At 38.1% G+C, this 21,967-nt stretch overlaps 3 protein-coding genes across 6 annotated transcripts; 1 reads left to right on the top strand and 2 right to left on the bottom strand.

The window, feature by feature from the left end:
• Window positions 1-585: 585 nt before the first annotated feature.
• On the bottom strand, window positions 586-1,698 carry prlh2r (prolactin releasing hormone 2 receptor; the record flags this gene model as incomplete). The annotated part of the gene is made up of 1 exon (XM_079832805.1): window positions 586-1,698. One exon carries the CDS (start codon window positions 1,696-1,698, stop codon window positions 586-588), a length of 1,113 nt encoding a protein of 370 aa, XP_079688931.1.
• Window positions 1,699-8,744: 7,046 nt separating this feature from the next.
• Window positions 8,745-16,758, bottom strand: ccdc32 (coiled-coil domain containing 32). The gene is made up of 4 exons (XM_079832888.1): window positions 16,609-16,758; window positions 16,111-16,334; window positions 15,870-16,023; window positions 8,745-9,797 (listed from the first exon to the last, which is right to left on the bottom strand). The coding sequence occupies exons 2-4, from the start codon at window positions 16,325-16,327 to the stop codon at window positions 9,629-9,631; spliced, it is 540 nt and encodes a 179-aa protein (XP_079689014.1). The 5' UTR covers window positions 16,328-16,334; window positions 16,609-16,758; the 3' UTR covers window positions 8,745-9,628.
• A 35-nt stretch (window positions 16,759-16,793) lies between these two features.
• Window positions 16,794-21,796, top strand: pcmtl (l-isoaspartyl protein carboxyl methyltransferase, like). 4 transcript variants are annotated; one of them, XM_079833555.1, is made up of 10 exons: window positions 16,794-16,886; window positions 17,116-17,195; window positions 17,525-17,659; window positions 18,953-19,057; window positions 19,141-19,172; window positions 19,250-19,354; window positions 19,787-19,907; window positions 20,040-20,125; window positions 20,203-20,372; window positions 20,477-21,796. In XM_079833555.1, exons 3-10 carry the CDS (start codon window positions 17,542-17,544, stop codon window positions 20,487-20,489), a joined length of 750 nt encoding a protein of 249 aa, XP_079689681.1. In that variant the 5' UTR covers window positions 16,794-16,886; window positions 17,116-17,195; window positions 17,525-17,541; the 3' UTR covers window positions 20,490-21,796. The 4 variants fall into 4 exon arrangements, with proteins under 4 accessions (XP_079689681.1, XP_079689679.1, XP_079689682.1 ...); XM_079833553.1 differs by having other exon boundaries at window positions 20,513-21,629; XM_079833556.1 differs by lacking the exon at window positions 17,116-17,195 and having other exon boundaries at window positions 16,812-16,886.
• Window positions 21,797-21,967: the final 171 nt, after the last annotated feature.

Below are 21,967 nucleotides of genomic sequence, written 5' to 3'. Positions count from 1 at the left end.
GAGTGAACAGTAGCTTTTTTCCCTTTCATCTATACCACCTGTGTGTATTCATAGTTTGATTAAATCCTTGTAGGGTCATTTTAGACATCACAATTTTGACAACCAGTAAGAAAAATGTAAATAGTTTTAAACATGCTTCGTTTTTCATAACCTTCAGAACATGCAGACAAAAAGTTCTACAATTCAAATACGAGTAGCGCACAAATAATTTAACAAAGAGCAGACCAATATGGACATAAAGCTATATCTCTGCAAAGCTTTAGCATATTCAGTCACAACTTGGTACAAGTCATCACAAGCATGACCTGAGGGTACATGAGTAGCTGTGGCACAGCGCCATCTACTGGTCAAGAGCTTCTGAACCAAAAATCACTTTACTGGTCTCCTTGGATCAGGTTGTAATTTTTAACATTTCTAGCAGATAGGCCCTACATACATTTTCCAGGGCTCAATGAAGATGTTCATATATAGCTTTAAGAAAGAGTCATTGGTTTAACAAATCAGTTGTGATGGTACAGGATTTGCCTTCAGGCTTGTTTAGTTCAAGAACCTAAAGAAGCAACATCTGTATGGTGGAGAGAAGATTCAGTCTTGTGAAATCTTACTAATGGCCATGGGAATGTCAACTAGAGTACAAGAAGTATTCAAGCGGAGCATTCGGCTGGAGGTTGTGAGGCTGCTCTGAGTATGATGAGGTTTTCTTCTCTGAAATATGTTCTGGCATAGATATGACAGGAACTTCTTGTGAAGAGAAGCATAAATGAAGGGGTTGTAGCAAGCCGAGCTCATGGCTAACAAGTGGCACGACACCTGTACCACATTGACGTGATTCTTGCTAAGGATGGCGAAGTCGGTGTCCAGGTCACGAATGAGGTTGACTACTTGCAAGGGGAGCCATGAGAATGCGAATGACAGAACAGACACCAGTAGGAGACGAAAAGTCTTGCGCCTCTTGCGCCCCCACTTTTTCTGGTTGGAAGGTGTGGCGGCCATGAGCTGAGTAGCTCTGTGCTGTAGGTGGCAGGAGATTGCACAGTAGGAAATGGAAACTGCTGCTAGAGGAACAAAATAGGAAAGGAGCAGGAAGAAACATGAATATATTAGACGACTGAGCTCCTGCCCGTGCCAGAACTCCTCACAAACTGCCATTTCATGGCCAGTTGCGCTCAGATCCAGGTACACCGTGTGCAACGCAGTGGGGGTGGACATTGCCAAAGCACAGAGCCATATGCTGACCACCAACCAGGCGCAGAAGGAACGACCTCCTCTGCGCCGAATAGGGTAGGCGACCACCACATATCGGTCCACCGCGATGGCGGTTAATGAGAGGACTGCCGCAAACACAGTCGCAGTCTGCATCAGGGTAACAAAATGACACATGAACTGGCCAAAAACCCAACCGCGCTCATCAAAGGCGTAAAACGCAGTGAGGGGAACACAGAACAGGCACATAACTAGGTCAACCAGAGCCAGGTTTCCGATGAGAAAGTTTGTAGTGCTGTGAAGTTTCTTGTTCAGTCCGATGTGGATGAGGAGGAGAAGATTTCCAGAGCACGCTACCAGGACTAGCACGGCATAAAGAGGGATGAAGAGTGGCTTCAGGTCCATCAGGAGCTGGAGTCCACTGAACGATGACGCAGATGCATCTAAAGACATGTTTGTCCACGATTCATTATGGAGATAGTCCATGTCCGTCATGATGTGATGACAGCAAACAGACACCTGTTGGAAATAAATAGAAATGTAAATAATGTATATCTAAAATGTCTCATATATTTTTTATATACACTCATTTGGAATTTTGAGGTAACACTACATCAACAAGGCTGTATTTATCAAAAGTGTCAGTACATTTTAGGCAGCACAACTGTTTTCAACATTGATAATAATGCAAAATGTTTCTTAAGCATCAAATGAGCATATTAGAATTTTGAGGCTCATGTGACACTGAAGACTGGAGTAATGATGCTGAAAATGCAGCTTTTGTTTGAGCATCGGTAACTCAGCGGTTGTTTGTGCTTTATCTTGATGGTTGCCACGTTTGTCTGCTACAAATATAACTCACTTGGACATATGCACAACACAATCACAGATTATGTGAGTGTCAAACACAAAGCGTTCTGTACCCACTACTGGGGGGAGCTGTAACACAGGCTGGGGATTGATGTAACAGTGAGAGCTTGAGAATTAAAGCAAACAATTGAAATTAACAAAAAACATTGTATTGTATTACTTTAAGGACTTTAAATTTAGCACAACGACAATTTCTGTGTGTGTTTTGTGTTCAGTCACTATTGCCATCCACCTATTTTATGTGAATTTTGGGATATCACATACAAAAAAAATGCTTTTGAGATGCGCATAAATAAAAAAAAAAAGAAAAACGTATTCGCTGAGGTAAGCATACATGCGCATAAACTATGATGGTGACATAAATCCCTCAATGTGCAACAGAAAAACAAAACGTGATTTTGTCTTAAAGGTGTCATGAACTGGCTTTTTAAAAAAAAATTATACTGTTGTCTGAGGTCAATTTATGACATTCGCGTGGTTTTTACATTCACAAACATCATAATAAATAAGTAATAGGCTATTTTCTGCCATGGTTTTGAGGCTCTCTGAAAAACGCTCTGTTTTGATGGGCGTGCCGCACTGAAGACTTGGCAGTAAACGCCAATGGCTTGGATTGGATAAGATTTGCATATTTAATGAGCTTCAGATCCCCTCAATACATGTGGCGATTGTTTTGAAAGCGTCTGGAGAAACGCTCACAGGACTCGCAAAATATCTTTTATCAAACAAACACAATGATTCATCTCTCATCCACCCGCGATTGATTGGAGTGTTTATTTTTGTATTGGTCCGCCCGATCAGTGAATATAACCACGACCCGTACACACACACGCGTGCGCGCAAGAAAGAAATGTTATTTCACTATTTAAGATAGCCGTCGACAGGCCGGTGATACGTTTTGGTAGCCCGTCTGAAAAACACATAGCCCCGGGATGTTGGGCTTTGCGAGCACTGGCGTAACAAGTCTGAGTCTGATCACGAATGAACCAATAACACCTTCTCCAGCCTGTGACAGCGTGCTAAGTAGGGATGCACCGGTTGACCGGCCAATAACCGGAACCGGCCAGTTTTTGCTTCTAGCGCGCGATCGGCAACCGGACGGTTTTCTTTGTATTTTTCTGCCGATTTTTCCGGAAGTGCGCCCGCATGCACATACGCCTATATTGCAAGCATTCGCGAACATGTCACTTGTGTGTTACAAACGGAAACTGGAGAACTGAGGGAAGAGACGAGATGCTGAAGGGAATGAAGAGCCGCTTTTCTGCGCGAGCTGAAGTTGCGCGAGCTCAGCACAAGTGTATATAGTGAGCGTTTGTTCAGCTCAGCTTCTCACGTGTTGGATCGGATGAGAACAAAACAGACTAACTTGTGACAAAGCCAAAATACTTCTTTTTGTAGCCTAAAGAAGAACATGCATGCACTTTAGAAATGAAATACTATCTGTTCTGTAGCCTATAGGATGATCATTTTTATTTAACACTTTAGAATAATGGTCATTAGTTAATATTAGTTAACTACATTAGTTAACATTAACTAATAATGAACTGCACTTATAAAGCGTTTATTAATTTTTGTTAATGTTAATTTCAACATTTACTAATGCATTATTAAAATCTTGTCAATGAATCTTAACATTAGTCAATGCACTGTGTTAACAAAGATGAACAAATACAGTAACAAATGTACTGCTCATGGTTAGTTCATGTTAGTTAATAAATTAACTAATGTTAACTAATGACCATTATTCTAAAGTGTTACCTTTTATTTTACCTTAAAATTACATTGACTTAATTTGATTTAAAAAGCACCTGCTTTAGCATCTTAGTTTTTTTCGTTGCACTAAACATTATTTGATTTAACATTTTGGAACAATTATATACTTTGGTTTTATTTAATTTCACTGGTAAAGACTGTTTTTCTTTTCACTGAATTTAAAAACAAATGCTGATTTAAGTAACATTTTTGTTTGGATTGCAGAATATGCAGTTGTTGCCTTTAATTTCACCTTTCAGCCTTTAAATTTCCAATTAAATTTCCTGTTAATTTCAGATTGTGGACTTGTTTTCATTAGCCAAAAGCCAATTTAGCCTGTTAAATACCAAATAAACATCTTGTTCATGTATACTTTCATTCTTTTATTGTGTACATTTTTTTTTTTTTTAATCGGAAATCGGTATCGGAATCGGCCAGTTTTCTTGAAAAAAATCGGTATCGGAATCGGCCATGTAAAATCATGATCGGTGCATCACTAGTGCTAAGGTATGTAATCAATAGATATCAAACGATCTGAAACAATATAAAAAACATGTTTTACCCACATAAGTGTGTTGCACCGTTCCTGTCGGATCCAATATAGAAGGCACAGCATTGTGTTTTAATCTCCAATATTTCTGCAAATCCAGTCTTAACCTGTATCTTGTTTACAATCGATTCCACGGTAAAATGAAGCAAACAAACGCGCAATGTCTTACTGTCCGTTCACACCGCCGCCGGCGAGAGCATCAAAGTGGCCGGAAGTCATTCATTTTCAATGGGAGACGGCGGCGAGCTCCGGTGAGAGCGGCGTGGCGTGTCTTGAACGATTTTGGGCATCGAGGAGAGTTGAAATAAGCTCAACTTTATGGTAATGAGCTATGATGCGGTTCGGCGGCAACCAATGGGAATGTAGAAGTGCTCCGCTTGAGATTATTCTAGAGAACGCAGTGCTGTAAACACATTAGTTCCCAAGCAAAAAATGGAGGAGAGGTTGATCATTGCTGTGGCGGGTTTGATAAGAAGGCATGCAACATTATTTATAGGCAACATTTTTGCTCTAGAACACTTGTTTTTCAGCAGGAATACAATTAACACCGATTTGACCAATGGCATTAATCCTGCACTTCAACCAGGACATTTATTGTAATGTAGGCTGTACACAAATTAATGTTAATTAAAGACGGCTAGCAAACGTCTCCTATAAACTACATGTTGAAATTATACTAGCACTTAACCATGAACACAAAAGCCACACCACACAAATGGCTTTTAATTGGTTTATTTCGTTAGCAAACATGTTGAGTGCTTTGAATCGATCAGTTTTTTTTAACTTTCACATTCAAATGATTTCATGAGGTTAACTTATGCGGTTATACCCTTCCTGTGGTCAGTCTGCACAAAGGGCGAACAACATGATTGTTTGCTTTGCAGCCCGTTTAATACAGTTAAAAAAAATCTAAGCTTTCGATCTACGTCAGAGCGGCAGCGCGTCCACAAATCTTTCTACAGTGTCGATGGCGGGGCGGCCCGAGCGAAGTTTGACGCTCTCGCCGGCGGCGGTGTGAACGCACAGTTATGCACGTGAGCTGGAACCAGCATGTTTATTGCTCGATAGCGCGACCCGTTTAGCTCCACGAGTCGGTGGGCGGGCACTTCTGCATTCTATTACGTCAATGGTCGACATATTCTGAGATCTCTCGTTTTAAGCATCTCTCGTTCTTTTCTTTGACTAACAAGGACGTTTTCAGCTCTGAAACTTACAGGATATTCTTATATCACGATTAACTTTTATATATCCAAGGCTCAAGGGAAAGTTGATTTCTCAATTCATCACCCCATTAACAGGGGATGTGATTGATAACTGGAATCATAAGGGGTTGGTTGTAATATTTTTAATGAACTGTTACAACTATCCCCACACTTAACAGCCATAACTTAGCTAACTTTTATAGCATGAATGAAAAGCCATCCTATTAAACTAGAGAAATGGCTACTTTAGATTATGCCGAATAACACAGTTATTTGGTAACTACAATACAATGGTTGCTATAGGCAAAAAGAAATGTACTTTCCTTCCTGAAAATCAGTTTTTGGTCATAAAAATTTACAAAGTGTTGCTCACAATAACATGCCACTTCTCCTGTGAGCTCAAAAAGGCAATGCGAGTGTATGATGATGACATCCCCACAGCTCTTTTCTGACTTGTCAAACTGACAGTGTTACAACTGACCCCGTGTTACAACACTCCCCCGTCTCCCCTACTGTATTGCCTAGGCAAAACGATAATGTTAATAATATAAATTATTATTGATATTCTTAATTTTGGATATTGCTTAGGCAATTATAATAGGAATAAATAGGAAATGTATTGATTTTGTATTCTAAATGTTTGAAAATCTATAGCCTACATTTTATTGAGTCTGGGTTGTATTTTAATCTTGCATAGTTTTGTCAGAACAGATCTGCGACCCATTTTTGAGAACCTATAGTGAATTACAAAAATTGTGTGTTATTGCTGAAACATTTACGTTCAAAACAAATTCAGTAATTCTTTAAATTTAAACACCCATCAGCACAGATCACTACACTACACCAGCCCGGATTGGATGGATTATTTGTGTGTAATTGAAAGTGGAGAGGATGTGTATTCTATGTCTCTGGAACAAGACTAATCTTCCATATAAAGGACTTGCATGGCAAAGTAAAACTTCCATACAAACTGATTAAATGAACAGAACATAGCAGAAAACATATAGTAAATCTTCTCTTTGATCGGTTCTCTGACTCGCACATCACTTCACGTGAAGTGAAGCAAGTGAAGTGATGTGAGACCAATATTCGGAATTTGTCCCCTGAATTTAACCCATCCAAGTTAGTGCACACACATTAGGAGCAGTGAGTAGTGAACACAGACACACACACTGCGTACACACACTGGTCAAAAGTCCGACTATCTAACCAGAGCCACAACTGCCCACTGCCCATAAGTGACAAGATGTACAAATATCACCTTGAAATGATTCATAACCGAGCTTTATTCTTTTTTACTTCAATCAAGATTCTACTAAAGAGATAGCAAAACATTTAAATCTTTCTTCATTTTCTGAAATCAACAGTGCATTATGTGTACCGAAGAACCACTTGTATCTCTTTGAAATAAAATTCTATGAACAGCCATTTGCACGCACTTGTGAATAAGAAGTCTTTTTAAAATTGGCTACGACTGAATAACTTCAGCAGGCATTTTGGCTTCTATTTGTTAAAGGACCCTTACAAGATGTTAGATGCTCAGGCTTGAATGGAATAAGAAGAAATGGGAAAAAGAGCACACACACACACACACACACACACACACACACACAACCTGCTGCTCTATTACTTTTCAGCAAATTTAATAGATGGCTTTACTATGCATTTAGCTGAAAAGCCATTAACAGTTAATTTAATGGCAGTTTCCATTGTGGCAATGTGCACCCTATTGGGAATGTTTTTAATAGTAGGCTTTATAATCAGGAACAGTTCTGAATAAATGGACAAAAAAAGACCATTGTTGATTTGTTCACCTTCATTCATTTTGGGGGTGTAAGAGGTTATTATTAATAAAGAATTGTGAGCACTCTGAACATGAGGAGAACAATGTCCTGGCGAAGTCCTGGCAAATGAACAATGGACTGCCAAAGTCCTTGCCTTCTGTCAATTAGAATACAGTGATTGTGATTTGTATCATCACAGAATGCTGCTGCTTCCCACCAAACACCTCGAGACTAAATGAAGAAGACAGCAGTTACATTGCTAAGATCATTCTCTCCTCAGCACCAGAGAGGTCATTTAACCGTTATAATGGTGGAGCCATTGCCCACAAACCTAAAAGTCAGATTCAATTCAATAGGCTACTGTGCGAGATACGCAATAAAAGCCTAACTTGACTTCTTGTCCTCTGATGATAAATGAGGAGTTTAGAGGACGAAGCACCCCTTTGGATGAATGAAATTATAATTATTGAGGAACAATAATCAAAGCATTCATCCATCAAATGCATGTTTCTAAGTTCAAAAAATTCTCCCCAATAAGGACACCACTGTATTTCTAGCATTTACAGACACTTGTTGATTTACTGATTAATCTATAATTCTCTACTTCAACATTGTCTTGTTATTATTCACTATGACTATCTAGCTTGCTAATTTAAATAAAAAATATTGCGATACACAAGCATTATTTGAATGAAGATAAACTGCCCACCTTTGTCCTCTTGATCACTTCTTCAGTGGATGATGCATGATTCAAAAGTACTCTATAAAAGGATAATTCTTCACGGAATGAGTAATTCACTACGTTGTCTTTATTAAATACGACCCGCGTAAATTTCCTCCTTGAAAGCTTCACAACTTGTGCATATTCAGCGCGAAGATCGCCACCTGCCACGCGCACAGATGACTGGAGATTTCTCTCAATGCGCCCAAGTGCGAGGCAACGACCAGCCTGCTTACATAATGCTATGATAAACTATTTAGTATTACATTGTTCCAACATGATTCCACAGACCCCCTCGTCTGGCGAATGAATACATTTAATCAAATCAAACGAGTTAAAATCGATAAAAAAATAACAAAATTATATTTTTGTTTAAAATTCATTGGAAATGAACGCATTTAATTAAAAAACTATTTTAAAAATGACAAAGTAACATAATAGGCAAATAAAACAAATTTTGTGAGCTCGTGCCACGCTGCGTTTTAACGGATCGAGCACTTTCTAACGTGCGTTCGGCAGCAGCTCACGAGGTTTTAAGACACAACCATAAAGTTTTCTTATTAGTAATGTAAGAACTACCCTTACAAATAAATAAATAACTCAGAAATACTGCGCTTGATCTAAAAAAAACCCTCAACTTATGACGTTGAGGAAGAAACTTGAAGCAGAATACATACATTTTAATAATAAACACAGCACTCATGCAATAAAGAATGAATTTTACACACATAATATGAATAACATTTTATAGATAATAGGTCAGCTGTGAAACAAAAGCAATAATGCTTCCAGAATATAATGGCAGGAATGCCCTGAAGTGGTGCCTCATCCATATTCAACAATAGTGACATCTATTGGTTACTGCTGGGCCAACATATCAGTATGCATCGCTACAAAGGTCACAAAAGAATCTCATTATTGCTCCTTCATAGTTTTTATTATTCTTTCAGAATAAAGCGAACAGTTACTAACACGTTTAGAAACAATGTGCATATTACACTTAACATTCTCTACTCATGTTTAATTTAGTCCACTGACCTACACATTTGAATTCAGGAGAATGTTCACCCGACAGAAATTAAATGATCAATTCATACAAATATGTATACATGAAATAATGTTTATAAATGTAATGTTTGTGTAAGTTTGGGTTACTATATAACAGCATCAGTTTTAATACTACAAGAAAGGAGTAAATAGCTAAAAAAACTAAAAATCACAAGTAAATAATGAAATTCATTTGATGATACATAAATGGAATGTTTCATGATAACGTAGTGACTGTTTTTTTCTTTGTTCAGAAAGATTTTTGTTAATCATTCGTGTATTTCTTTCAATATGAAGATACAGTAATGCACCTTGAAAATTGAAAACTGGATTGAGAGACACAAACACAACCGAAGACATCTTCATTTATCTCTGTCAAACAAATGATCCCATTAAACGGATCATAATATTTATTTGCTTTCCACAACAAGACCCCATATACCCTAATTCCCCTAACACTGCTGGTCAGTACAGCTAACATGTTATCGCTGTGATGTGGTTATTTCTCTGGGCTTGGGCACTCTTCCTCCTCCTCACATGGCTTGTCAGTTTGGGTTGAGCTAGCAAGAACCTCACTGTTCTGTGTGGGCAAAAGAAGGTACTCCAGCTCTTCCGCATTGATGGCCACCCTTTCAGGAGACATCCAGCGCTTGAACTGCTCCAAAGCACTGCATGAAAGACAATACCGAATAATTACATGCATACCGAGCAGTCGATTATCATTGACCTTATAAATAAAATGCCATTTGTTTAACATAATCAGAGTTATCATTAAAGGGATAGTTCACCCAAAAATGAAAAAGACCCCATGATTTACTCATCCTCAAGCCATCCTAGGTGTATATGACATTCTTCTTTCAGACGAATACAATACGGACCGCCTTTCGTATTCAACTTACGAAAAAAGCGTAACTGGCTGGCGTGACGATGACGTGGGACGTAGTGTAAGCGTTTTGAGCTGTGAGAGATGTTACATTGAATACGGAAGGCGGTCCGTTGGAAGCTATTTTACTTAATAAAGTTTTATATATGGATATTTTCTTACACAAACGCATTGCTTCACTTCAGAAGGCCTTTATTAACCCCCTGGAGCCGTGTGGAGTACGTCTATGATGGATGGATGCACCTTTTTGGGCTTCAAATTTTGGGCTGCCATTATAAAGCTTGGATTAGCCAGGACATTTTTTAATATAACTCCGACTGTATTCTGAAATAAGAATGGCATATACACCTAGGATGGCTTGAGGGTGTGTAAACCATGGGGTAATTTTCATTTTTGGGTGAACTATCCCTTTAAGTCGTAATTAGTAAAACACATTCTTATAACAAATATGTCATTATAAAACTCTTAAAACTAATAGTTTAAAAAAAATCAAGGTCATTCGTGGAAAAATGTGTGAATCTTTAGAATAATATTCCAATTAAAAATAATCCAACTTCAAAAGGACTTAAGATCAGAGAACTGATTACAAAAGGGCTATTATCACCATGCTACTCCCCCCAATGTGGCCATCTTATCTGGCTTAAGCAGCTGCAAAACATATTTTGCACACTTGTTGTTAGAGGCAATGTGGGGTCACAGACACAATCCAAGAGTAACAGAGTGGTATTTAGATTGGCTAAGTCAGAGTTCTTCCCTTGACATGTTACTGTGTAATCTAAAGTAGACAATTCCAATGAGAAATTCAAGAAATTGTATATGCTGAAACAGTCTGGTATGGAGGAATGGCCCTATACAAATTGTTAGTGTTTTGTAAGAGTAAATATGCAGAGGTTATATTATAGAGGTTATGTTTTTCCATTATTGTACGCCTTTTCTCAGTAAAAGGCAATCGTACATGCATGATTGTTATATATTACATTGTTCCATTCAAAAGTTTGGGGTTGTAAGATTTTTTATGTTTTTGAAGTCTCTTACGCTCACCAAGGCTGCATTTATTTGATAAAAAAAATACAGTAAAAACAGATACTGTAAAATATTATTACAGGTTAAAAAATATTTTTAAATAAAATAGAATCTTTAGCAGCCATTACTTCATTCTTTAGTGCACTCTCAGTAAAAAGGTCCAAAAGCTGTCACTGGGGCAGTACCTTTTCAAAAGGTACACTTTTGTACCTGACGGGTGCATCTTAAAGGGATAGGTCACCCAAAAATGCTGTCATCATTGACTTCCGTAGTATTTTTGTCTTCCATATTATGGAAGTTAATGGGGCCTTGTCAACTATTTGGTTAACCTTATTCTTCAAAATATCTTCTTTTGTGTTCAGCAGAAGAAAGGAGCTCATACAGGTTTGGAACAACTTGAGGGTGGCTAAATGATGACAATTTTCATTTTTGGGTGAACTATCCCTTTAAAGCTACATATTAGTAGCCTACCTAAAGTGCATTTACTAAGGAACAAAAGTGTACCTTTTGAAAAGGTACCGCCCCAGTGACAGCTTTTGGACCTTTTTTTCTGAGAGTGTAGTATCACAAAACTTTGATACGAAACCTAACTAAAATATATTGATACCAATATTGAATACCATTGCAAAAAACGATTTGAATAACAGAATAATTTGAATAAAATTATGTTTTATTTATTAATTTAAGCAACACTACTTGTAATTTAACCACTTAACTGTCACTGTCCTGCTACCGGGACACTTGGTGCTGTTTTTTAATCACATTTTTTTCCTATGAAATATTTATTAATCATCATAAATTATGTATTATTCGAAAGCTTACACCCTCAGTATTCATCCTGTGAAAACCATTTTGTAATCGGACATTGCATTACCATGGAAACAGTACTTAAATTCATTTTAGCTGCCTCCTACCCCCTAGTGGGCGGTGTCATGTTTCATATTACAACATTTGCTGCACTATTTTTTAATCAAAACTTTTTCTAATCTTGACAAAACACATATCGTTAGAAAGGTCTGAGACTCAAGGTTTGATATTTGGTGATTGTTTTGTGATAGAAATTATATTGTTACAGAAATGTATTAATTTGTTAGAGGAGAATGCATAAAAAAATTCAATGGAATTTGTGACACCCGGTGGCTATTTTTGGTACAGCACCTACACAAAATCTCATGGGAACTTGTGATATTAACTTCAAATTTGGACCAAAACTTGGTTAGATATATGGCTTTTGTTTTATAGCAGTTTAAGTTTTTTTTTTAATATTTTGTAAAATAAAAAATGTTACAGAACATTTTCTTTTACAGTAAATTTAAACTTCTATAACTTTTTTACTGTAACGTTTTTACGTCTTCCAACACTCTCCATTGACTTTGCATTGCGTGAGGCTGCCTCCTCGACATTTTGGACTTGTAACAAAAAACAGAACAATGTCTAAAAGCTGATATGTGACAAGGTTTACAGCAAACAAGCTAAAAAACACAGAAATACGTTTTCATTAGCTGTCGACCCAAAAAACGAACGTTTAAGGAGCCAAAAGTGGATACAGGTAATAAGACGTTAAGCTTCAGCAGCAAGAATGGGTAAATTTTGAGATCCTGACACTCATGTTGTCACTGTTAAGTCAAATATCCAGTCGCTGATTACGTTCCCCTCCAGTAGGTGTCTCAATTGCATGTATCCACTTTATTTGTCCTTAAACGCTCGTTTTTTGGTCAACAAGTTATAAAAACTTCTGGGTTTTTCGTTCTGGGTTGTTTAGCTTGTTTGCTGTACACCTTGTCACATATAACAAAAACAGAACAATGTCTAAAAGCTGTCAAAAATGACAAGGAGGCGCTTCACGCAATACAAAGTCAATGGAGACGCTTTGATTGCCCCCCCCCCCCCCCCCGGTGGGCGTGGTCTTCAGATTATGACGCGTGTTGCTCTGTCTCTATGGCGTTCCTTTTCCGATGACGTCAGTTTGACGGCTTGGATTTGAAATATCCTTAACCACTCCCCTCCAACCGTTAATCTGCTATGAGCGAGAGATAGAGAGGAGGAGCGCTGAAGTAAAACCCTGCCCTCTATTTAATATTCCGTTTCACTTGGAAATATGCCACAGCACTGAAGAAAACTCAGTTGCAACTTCCGGTTCACTGGGACTTTAAGTTGTTTCCACTGCTGAGGGAAAAAACCCAAGTGATCGCACGCATCCATAATATGTCAGTTCTAGCACTGCCCATTTGACATTAGCAGCCTGTTCATTATCAAAATAAAATATAGTCAGCCGAACATATTAAAAGTTCTGCAGGCTGTGGAGCGTGAATTCCAGCGCAACGCTTGTTACTGGTCATAAGTGCGAGATAAGATGTGCAGCTAAACTAAACAGCTGAGTTACAATAGACGTTTTAAACGAGTGACAGAAACAATCAGTTTGCAAAGACTGTATCAACCAAAGCTCAGCTTTTTGAAGGGAAATATAAAGGTCAGGAAGGATAAGGTGACTGAGAGAAGAAAGAGAGAAGCTGATGGAGATGAGAATCAGGTATTGCTATTTAACACCGATACATGTATATAATTAAATTGCAGACAAAGATTTTGGATTGCTAGGTTGGCTTGTATGTTTGGTGCAGAATGGGTGCCGGAATTCACAGTCCTCATAAAACAGGAGGCAAAAAGTACCCGGATGACCTACTTAAAGGTCCTGTTCTTCGTGATCCCATTTTTCAAACTTTAGTTAGTGTGTAATGTTGCTGTTAGAGCATAAATAATACCTGTAAAATTATAAAGCTCAAAGTTCAATGCCAAGCGAGATATTTTATTGAACAGAAGTTCCCTTTCAAAGCCTACAGCGAACGGCCAGTTTGGACTACATCCTGGTACTTCCTGCTTTAATTACGTCAGTAGAACAGTTTGTCGACTAACCTCCGCCCACAAGAATACGCGGAAAAGGGGGCGTGGTCTTGTTGCTCCCTCGTGGAGAAGAGTAAGTGTTGCGTTCGGTTCGGTTCGGTTCGGTTGCGTTTGTCGCCATGTCGTCGAGACGCTGTTATTTTCATCCCGGAGTCAAATCACCTTTGTTTGGCCTTCAGGGGCTGTAGTTTGAGTGCGTTCATCTCCCCGTTATGGTAAGAGGCGTGACCTTTCCGGGCAATGTGCCCTAAGCTGCTGTCGAATCACAACACGGGAACCGCTGGCACAATCAGAACTCTTTACGCATTTCTGAAGGAGGGACTTCATAGAACGAGGAAATTCTCAGGCCGTTTTGAGGACAGTGAAAACAGCAGTATACAGATAAGTAAATTGTGTGAAAAATACTGTGTTTTATTACACATGAAACATGAACACATGTTATATTGCACACTGTAAACACAATCAAAGCTTAAAAAAAAACACGAAAAACGGGACCTTTAACACGCTGCGATTTTGGCCACGATATGGCCGTCTGAGACAAATTGTGCAAATCCTAAAAGATTCCTCTGATCCTAGGCAAAAATCTGAAGTCTTTGATCGTTAGTTTGACATGTTCACCGGCAGCTGATTAATGACCGTTACGAGCAAATTTTACCTCCAACGAAATTCTGGCAGTGTCAGAAGATTTGGCGCACAGTCCTGCAGTGTGACTTCTCCTACGATGACTGTCAAATTGTCTTCATTTTTCAAGACAAACCATGAATAAAATGAGTGCTAGAGATTTTTGTAGCCACCATTTCAGTCCCGCATGTAATGCAGCTCATGGTCACCGAACGCGTCATTGATTTGATGATATAAAACTCCAGACGAGTTTCTTGAGTGCATCCATTTTAACGCGCCTTGACTATCAAAGAGTCTGACATTAATGACAACTTAGATCTTACAGTGTGACATGGCCCACAGCGGGGATAATGTTCGTACAGTCTGACAAGGAACAATCATAAAGGACTATTATAAATCGCACAGTGTGCCCCCAGCTTTAGTTATGCAGAACCACAACATATGTGACAGCAGTTTTAGGCCAGCAGAAATTATCAAATGTAAAAATAAAACACTGCATAGTCTTCACTGTATGAATTAAATATACATTGAGCTTTATTCAAACTGCTAACTATTTTTCTAATTTTCTTTTGTTGCTTAATTAACAATAATGACATAATGACAGCAGACAGTTTATTAGGCTGCTGTCACTTTAAGACCTAATGCACGGTTCCAATATACCAAATAATTTGAATATACTGATACATATGTGATTTATTTACCAGCTTCTTACCTTCAGTTTACACATACGTGACTGTGTTTATGTGCCTACTTGCCAAGACTGGCCTTTTGACATGATTATGTGTGTATTCGACCGTAATAAGTGCACAACATTGCACTTTATTGCTCTTTTTTAACATCAAGCACATCCTGTGCTTTATTTTCTCATGCATGTTTGTTTATTGATCTAACCTGTCAGTAACAAGCAGTACTACACTACATGGATATATTTACACACCAGTGCACATGAGAGAGGGAAAAAAGGTTCTTATTAAAACAGTCATTCTTAAAGGATCGGTACAAATATAATGAGGACTAGTCCCATTTTTAACAGCAGGAAATCTTGATTCTATTCCATTTATTTGAAATAGATATATTTTGTAACATTATAAACGTATGTGTCACTTTTGATTAATTTAATGCATCCTTGCTGAATAAAGTATAATAATAAAGTAATCATTTTTCATAGTAATTAGCAAAGAGATGTTATTCAAATTGTTTATAAAATACAATTAAAGTGAGCTGAATAATAGAAGTTGAATTTAAATACTTGTAGACAATGATCCCATCTGCAGATATAAGCATGGCTGAAAAGTTCAAGATGCCTCATCCTAACCTCTGATCGAAGGTTCCTTCCTGGAACAGTTCTGAGGCTTGGGCATCGTGGAGGAATCTATCCCAGCATTCCTTTTTAGCCTGGGACAAGGAACGGAGCATTTCCCTTGATGTTACATCACTTGATTGTCCCTTGATCCTCTTCAGTCGGTTTTCTATAAAGTAGCAACATAATATGCTCTTAGAGAACAAATCAACAGGGCATATTTAAAAAGCATGATTATTAATATAATTCCCTGTACCTAAACTGGCAATGTAAACCTCAGAGTCAGCCATTGGTTCCCAGGGGCTGAAAGAAGCTCTGGGGGAGTTTGTATGTGGGTTGCCTGGAGAGGAAGGCTCAAACGAGTCTGTAAATTCCCCACCATCCTGTTCCTGAGGGTCTGGCAGACTTGAGCAGATTTCAGACCACAGATCTCCACTAGATCGGACCGCATTGGTTTCGAAGTCGTCGATCATCACGCGTCTGGAAATGAAATGACGTTTTAATGAAGAATCAGTTATAAACAAACTCGTGTGTTATACATGGGATATCATATCAACAATCATGGTTTCAAAATAAAAAGACACGCCTGTCAGTTTTCTGAGAATAAATAATGCAAAATTTCATTTGCTGGTTGTTTCCATTACAAGGTATCAAAAATCTTAACGACTGTTGACATTACTAGCTCTTATAAGCAAGTCCGTTTAATGGAGCTGTAGAAAATGATCAGTCATCAAACTAAAGTAGTGGTGCTTACCTTAAAGTACAATGCTCTCAATGCAGCACAGACCTAAAATGACACATTAAAATGTGAAATAAACACAAGCATTAGCATGTAAAACCCATACTTCTGATTGCTTTGCCTTCACTTGCTACTGAGATGCGCGTAACCGGCAGGGATTACCCCTCGAATTAGATTGGCCGTCAGACCTGTCCGTCAATAATTTCGTGAATGTGATTGGTCGAAGAAATACGTTTGGAAACGCTACTTCCGTTTACTCCTTCAGCAGGATGATATCGGGTCGAATTTTACAAGTAAGATTTTTGATCCGTCTTGACAGTTATGTACTTAGTCTATCTAGCATTTAAAAAAAATATCATGCAAACTCGTACTTGAGGCGCTGCATATTCGTTTTATTGCTCAGTGACATTTTAGTTGTGCGTTAAGGAAACTACGTATAACATTTGAAAGCCCAGTATGTTGCGTACATAACAATATTCTGTTATTTCACTGTCTATTTGCTGTCTGGCTTGTAACATTTAGGTCAGATGCGATTCTCACGTTTGTTGACCTGAGTCAAGGACGCATGTTGGACGCATCAGTGGTCTGAGGTCTAAAGAAAGGTAGATTCAGATATTAAAGCTATTAAAATGATCAAACACAGTATAACATGCATCACAAATTCAATCACTCGTTTAGTGTTTATTTGACTCAAAAATCATGCATATCCTTTTACAACTCTCAATGTTTGCTGCTTTTATTTCTCCCAGCTTGGAATGACTTTGTAGATCAGCTTGGCCAATAAGTGGTTTAAGTTGGTTATTTTTTCAGCAGGGTAATAACTAAACTAAAGACTCTGGACAGGTGTATATCAGAGTGTATTCACAGACTGTCCGAACATGACAGTTATTTTTGTGGAATGATCAAAAAATAAAAATGTTATTTGTTGCAGGCGGTGCTAGTTAGGCAATGCAGACCGTGCTCAGGCTGGCAGCGGTAGCGGTCCCTATGGGTTTGCTGCTCTCCAGAACCATGGCATGGATCTCTAGTGGCAAAACACATATAGAGCTCATCACTCGCTTAAGAGGTTAGTATATAGATAGATATATAAATAGACAGATGCATAGATAAACATATAAAAACAATACTTAGATCAGGCATAACATTATGACAAGTGAAGTGAATAACACTGATTATCTCTTCATCACGGCACCTGTTAGTGGGTGGGATATATTAGGCAGCAAGTGAACATTTGTCCTCGGAGTTGATGTGTTAGAAGCAGGAAAAATGAGCAAGTAGGATTTGAGCGAGTTTGACAAGGGCCAAATTGTGATGGCTAGACGACTGGGTCAGAGCACCTCCAAAACTGCAGCTCTTGAGGGGTGTTCCCGGTCTGCAGTAGTCAGTATATTTAAAAAGTGGTCCAAGGAAGAAACTGTGGGGCCAAGGCTCATTGATGCACATGGGGAGTGAAGGCTGCCCTGTTTGGTCCGATCAAACAGATGTGCTACTGTTGCTCAAATTCCTCAAGAAGTTAATGCTGGTTCTGAAAGAAAGGTCTCAGAATACACAGTGCATCGCAGTTTGTTGTGTATGGAGCTTTATATCCACATACCAGTCAGGGTGCCCATGCTGACCCCTATTCACCGCCGAAAGCACCAACAGTGGTGCTATAAGCATCAGAACTGGACCACGGAGAAATGGAAGAAGGTGGTCTGGTCTGGTCTGGTCTGATGAATCACATTTTCTTTTACATTACGTGGATGGCCGGGTGCGTGTGTGTTGCTTACCTGGGGAACACATGACACCAGGATGCACTATGGGAAGAAGGCAAGCCGGCGGAGGCAGTGTGATGCTTTGGGTAATGTTCTGCTGGGAAACTTTGGGTCCTGCCATCCATTTGGATGTTACTTTGCAGACCATGTACACACTTTCATGGAAACGGTATTCCCTGGTGGCTGTGGCTCTTTCAGTAGGATAATGCGCCCTGCCACAAAGCAAAAATGGTTAAGGAATGGTTTGAGGAGCACAACGAGTTTGACTTGGCCTCCAAATGCCCCAGCTCTCCATCCAATCGAGCATCTGTGGGATGTGCTGAACAAACACGTCCGATCCATGGAGGCCCTACCTCGCAACCCACAGGACTTAAATGATCTGCTGCTAACATGTTGGTGCCAGATACCACAGCACACCTTCAGGGGTCTAGTGGAGTCCATGCCTCGACGAGTCAGGGCTGTTTTGGTAGCAAAAGGGGGACAACAACACAATATTAGGATATAGTGTCATAATGTTATGCCTGATCGGTGTATATCAACACATATTTATGTAATTTAATGGATGTAGATTTACTAGTATAGAGTTTAATGTCTTTCTGTGACAGATCATGGAGTCATCCACAGTGACCGAGTGTTTAATGCCATGCTTGCCACTGATAGAGGGATTTATTCCAGAGACCACCCTTATGCTGATTCTCCCCAGTCCATAGGTGACTTCTTACATATACCTGAAGTAAACGGAAGAGTACAGAGCCATTTTTCACTCACACATTGTATTTTTTTCTCTGCAAAGGGTACAAGGCTACAATCAGTGCCCCTCATATGGTAGGTCAGACTAACCCTCAAAAAAATAGATGTTACTGTCATATTTTATATGTTCTAATGAATGATTGCTTTTGTAGCATGCACATGCTCTTGAGGTTCTCAGTGAAAAGTTAATAGAAGGAGCCTCAGCCCTGGATGTGGGTTCAGGAAGTGGATATCTCACTGCATGCTTTGCCAGAATGGTGAGTGCAGTCTTGTTTCAGCATGTCAGGCAAGTTTTGATTATACTTTTAATTTTTTTTATTTTACCCCCACATTTTTAGTCTCAAAAAGAAATATAATGCCCCATCTGCAAATCTCATTAACAACGTTTCGGTCAATCAACCTTCCTCAGACTTACAACACATGCAAGTAGTAGCAAATTTAAGCACCTCATTTAGAGTATGAACAGCTGTTAATAATAATCTCACACCAGTCCTGTATGTAATATATATATATATATATATATATATATATATATATATATATATATATATATATATATATATATATATATATATATATATATATATATATATATATATATATATATATATATATATATATATATATATATATATATATTTATATATTATACCTTCTTTTCAATATGTTTTACTATGTTTATACTGCAGGTAGGGCCCTCCGGAAAGGTAGTGGGAATTGACCATATAGATGAGCTGGTGCAAGGCTCTGTGAAAAATGTCCAGGCGGATGATCCAGAATTGCTTGCCACTGGGCTAATTCAATTAGTGGGTGAGGGATTTAAATTAATTGTGTTTTTTCTTATACATTGTAGCACAGAAACATTGTCTGCATTTTATTAAATAGCTATTGAAATTACAAGAATGTTTTAAACATTTGTTTGGGTTTTTTTTTTTTTTGCAGTGGGTGATGGACGGTTAGGTTTTCCTGATAAAGCCCCCTATGACGCCATTCATGTTGGAGCAGCTGCTCCTACACTCCCTAAAGCTGTATGCACATTATGCATTTGATTTAATATTTGTTTATATAGCCTGCAGTGGGCTGATGTAAACATGTGCATCAACAGCTCCTGGAACAGTTGAAACCAGGTGGGAGACTTGTTTTACCTGTGGGCCCGGAGGGTGGAAGCCAAGTTCTCGAGCAGTATGACCGTCAGAGCGATGGCACTTTCGTCAGGAAAGCGCTGATGGGTGTGGTTTATGTCCCACTGACAGACAAACACCACCAGTGGCCAAGGTATGGTTTAATTTAGTCCTTATGAAATGAATCCGAACGCAGTGATTTGCATAGTACTGTAGCTCATCCCGTCTATGTGGCTGTTGATTTGTTTCTCTTCCCAGTGATGAGCTTTGATTGCAGTATGGTTGCCCCTGCAGGAGATGGCGCTGGTGCTGTGGTTCAGAAAGCCCTTAGGGCTGAGGGAAGGTCTCTCATCCCTGCCTAGCAACATACTCGTCTGGATCATTCGGATTCTTGACTAAAAAGTGAACTTCAAATGCAGCAGTGGATTGAAATGAATGCTGTAATTTCAGAGGTGGTGTCCCTTCACATTCTTAAACCGAGGGAGGAAGAATTTCCATATCTAAAGCTTGTGATCTCAGTATACTTCATAAGTGACCATGTGTTCAGCTTTAACATACTATACAGCAAGAAGCAATCAAAATAGAGTACAGTTCTCAACTGCTACCATGCTAACTTTTGATGAATAATTTTGATGTCTCACACTACTAAGTTATATGCCAAGGCTTAATAAACGGGAAACAAAAATACTTTTAGTTATTGAAATTAAGAATGAGTTTTAAAACGAATTCCTGTTTATTCTTTCTAATTCTGTGCATGGAGTCAGACTTTTAGTTGAAGCGTTGCTGTTGTCTAATCAGCTGTGTCATTTGATTTAAAATGTTAATTAATCTAAGAAATGTTGTAGTAATCTACATGTTAAATGTACACAAAATTAAATGTAAACAATACAAAGCCTTGTGGGTTTTTTTTCTCACAAATTGATAAAGCTATCAGAAAATAATGTGATTCATAAACTATCATATAACCTTTTTTTTATTGTGCCTATTAATATATAGCACTGCGTTAAAAAGAAGGTAGGCAAATAAGAAAAATACATGCATCTATTTTGTGTGAATAGATATGAAATTAGCTAGACCATTTTCATTGAATAAAAAAAGCAATCTAATTTTCAGTCAAAAATAGCTCTGAATAATATTTATATGGAAAATGTAATTAGGCTCAGAAAAGTGAATAGAATGAAAGTTGATTATTTTTATTATTATTCAATGCCACATGAACGCATTACAATTAGCTGCAAGGAAATGGAATAAATAATAAAAAAAATTAATTCCAGTGCCTTCAAAGCATTACATGTTTTCAGCGCTTTGTTTTGAATTTGAAGTCATTTATAAAATGTGAAAAATGTAGTTTGCATTGAGCCCACTTCTTTTTATGTATATGGTATTTTCCTAATAAAATAAATAGCTGTATAATATTTTGTTCTTTACATTCCAAATTTTCATTATAAAAATTACAAATTGTGAGTATAAAAAAGTTTCTATTATTTATGAACTATAATTTGCTTCAGTTTTCTAGTAATAAAGGTTTCTTAATCTTTCCAAAATAATCTTGAGTAAATACAGTGGATAAAAAGTTGCAAAAAAAAAAAAAATTCAAGTGCAAAAAAATTCACAGGTAAAATGCCCTTCGCAGGATAAATTATGTGAAGTATTTTGTAAGACACTTCCTTAATTTTGTTATTTGGCGATTTCCATGAGATATTGCCAAATAAAAAAGACCAAAAGATTTGACACCAACAATGTGCAAAT

Source organism: Gobio gobio, assembly GCF_949357685.1.
Source record: "Gobio gobio genome assembly, chromosome: 13".
Classification (NCBI taxonomy): domain Eukaryota; kingdom Metazoa; phylum Chordata; class Actinopteri; order Cypriniformes; family Gobionidae; genus Gobio; species Gobio gobio.
Note: the sequence above shows the minus strand (reverse complement) of the source record. Positions and strands in the feature narration are given on the sequence as shown.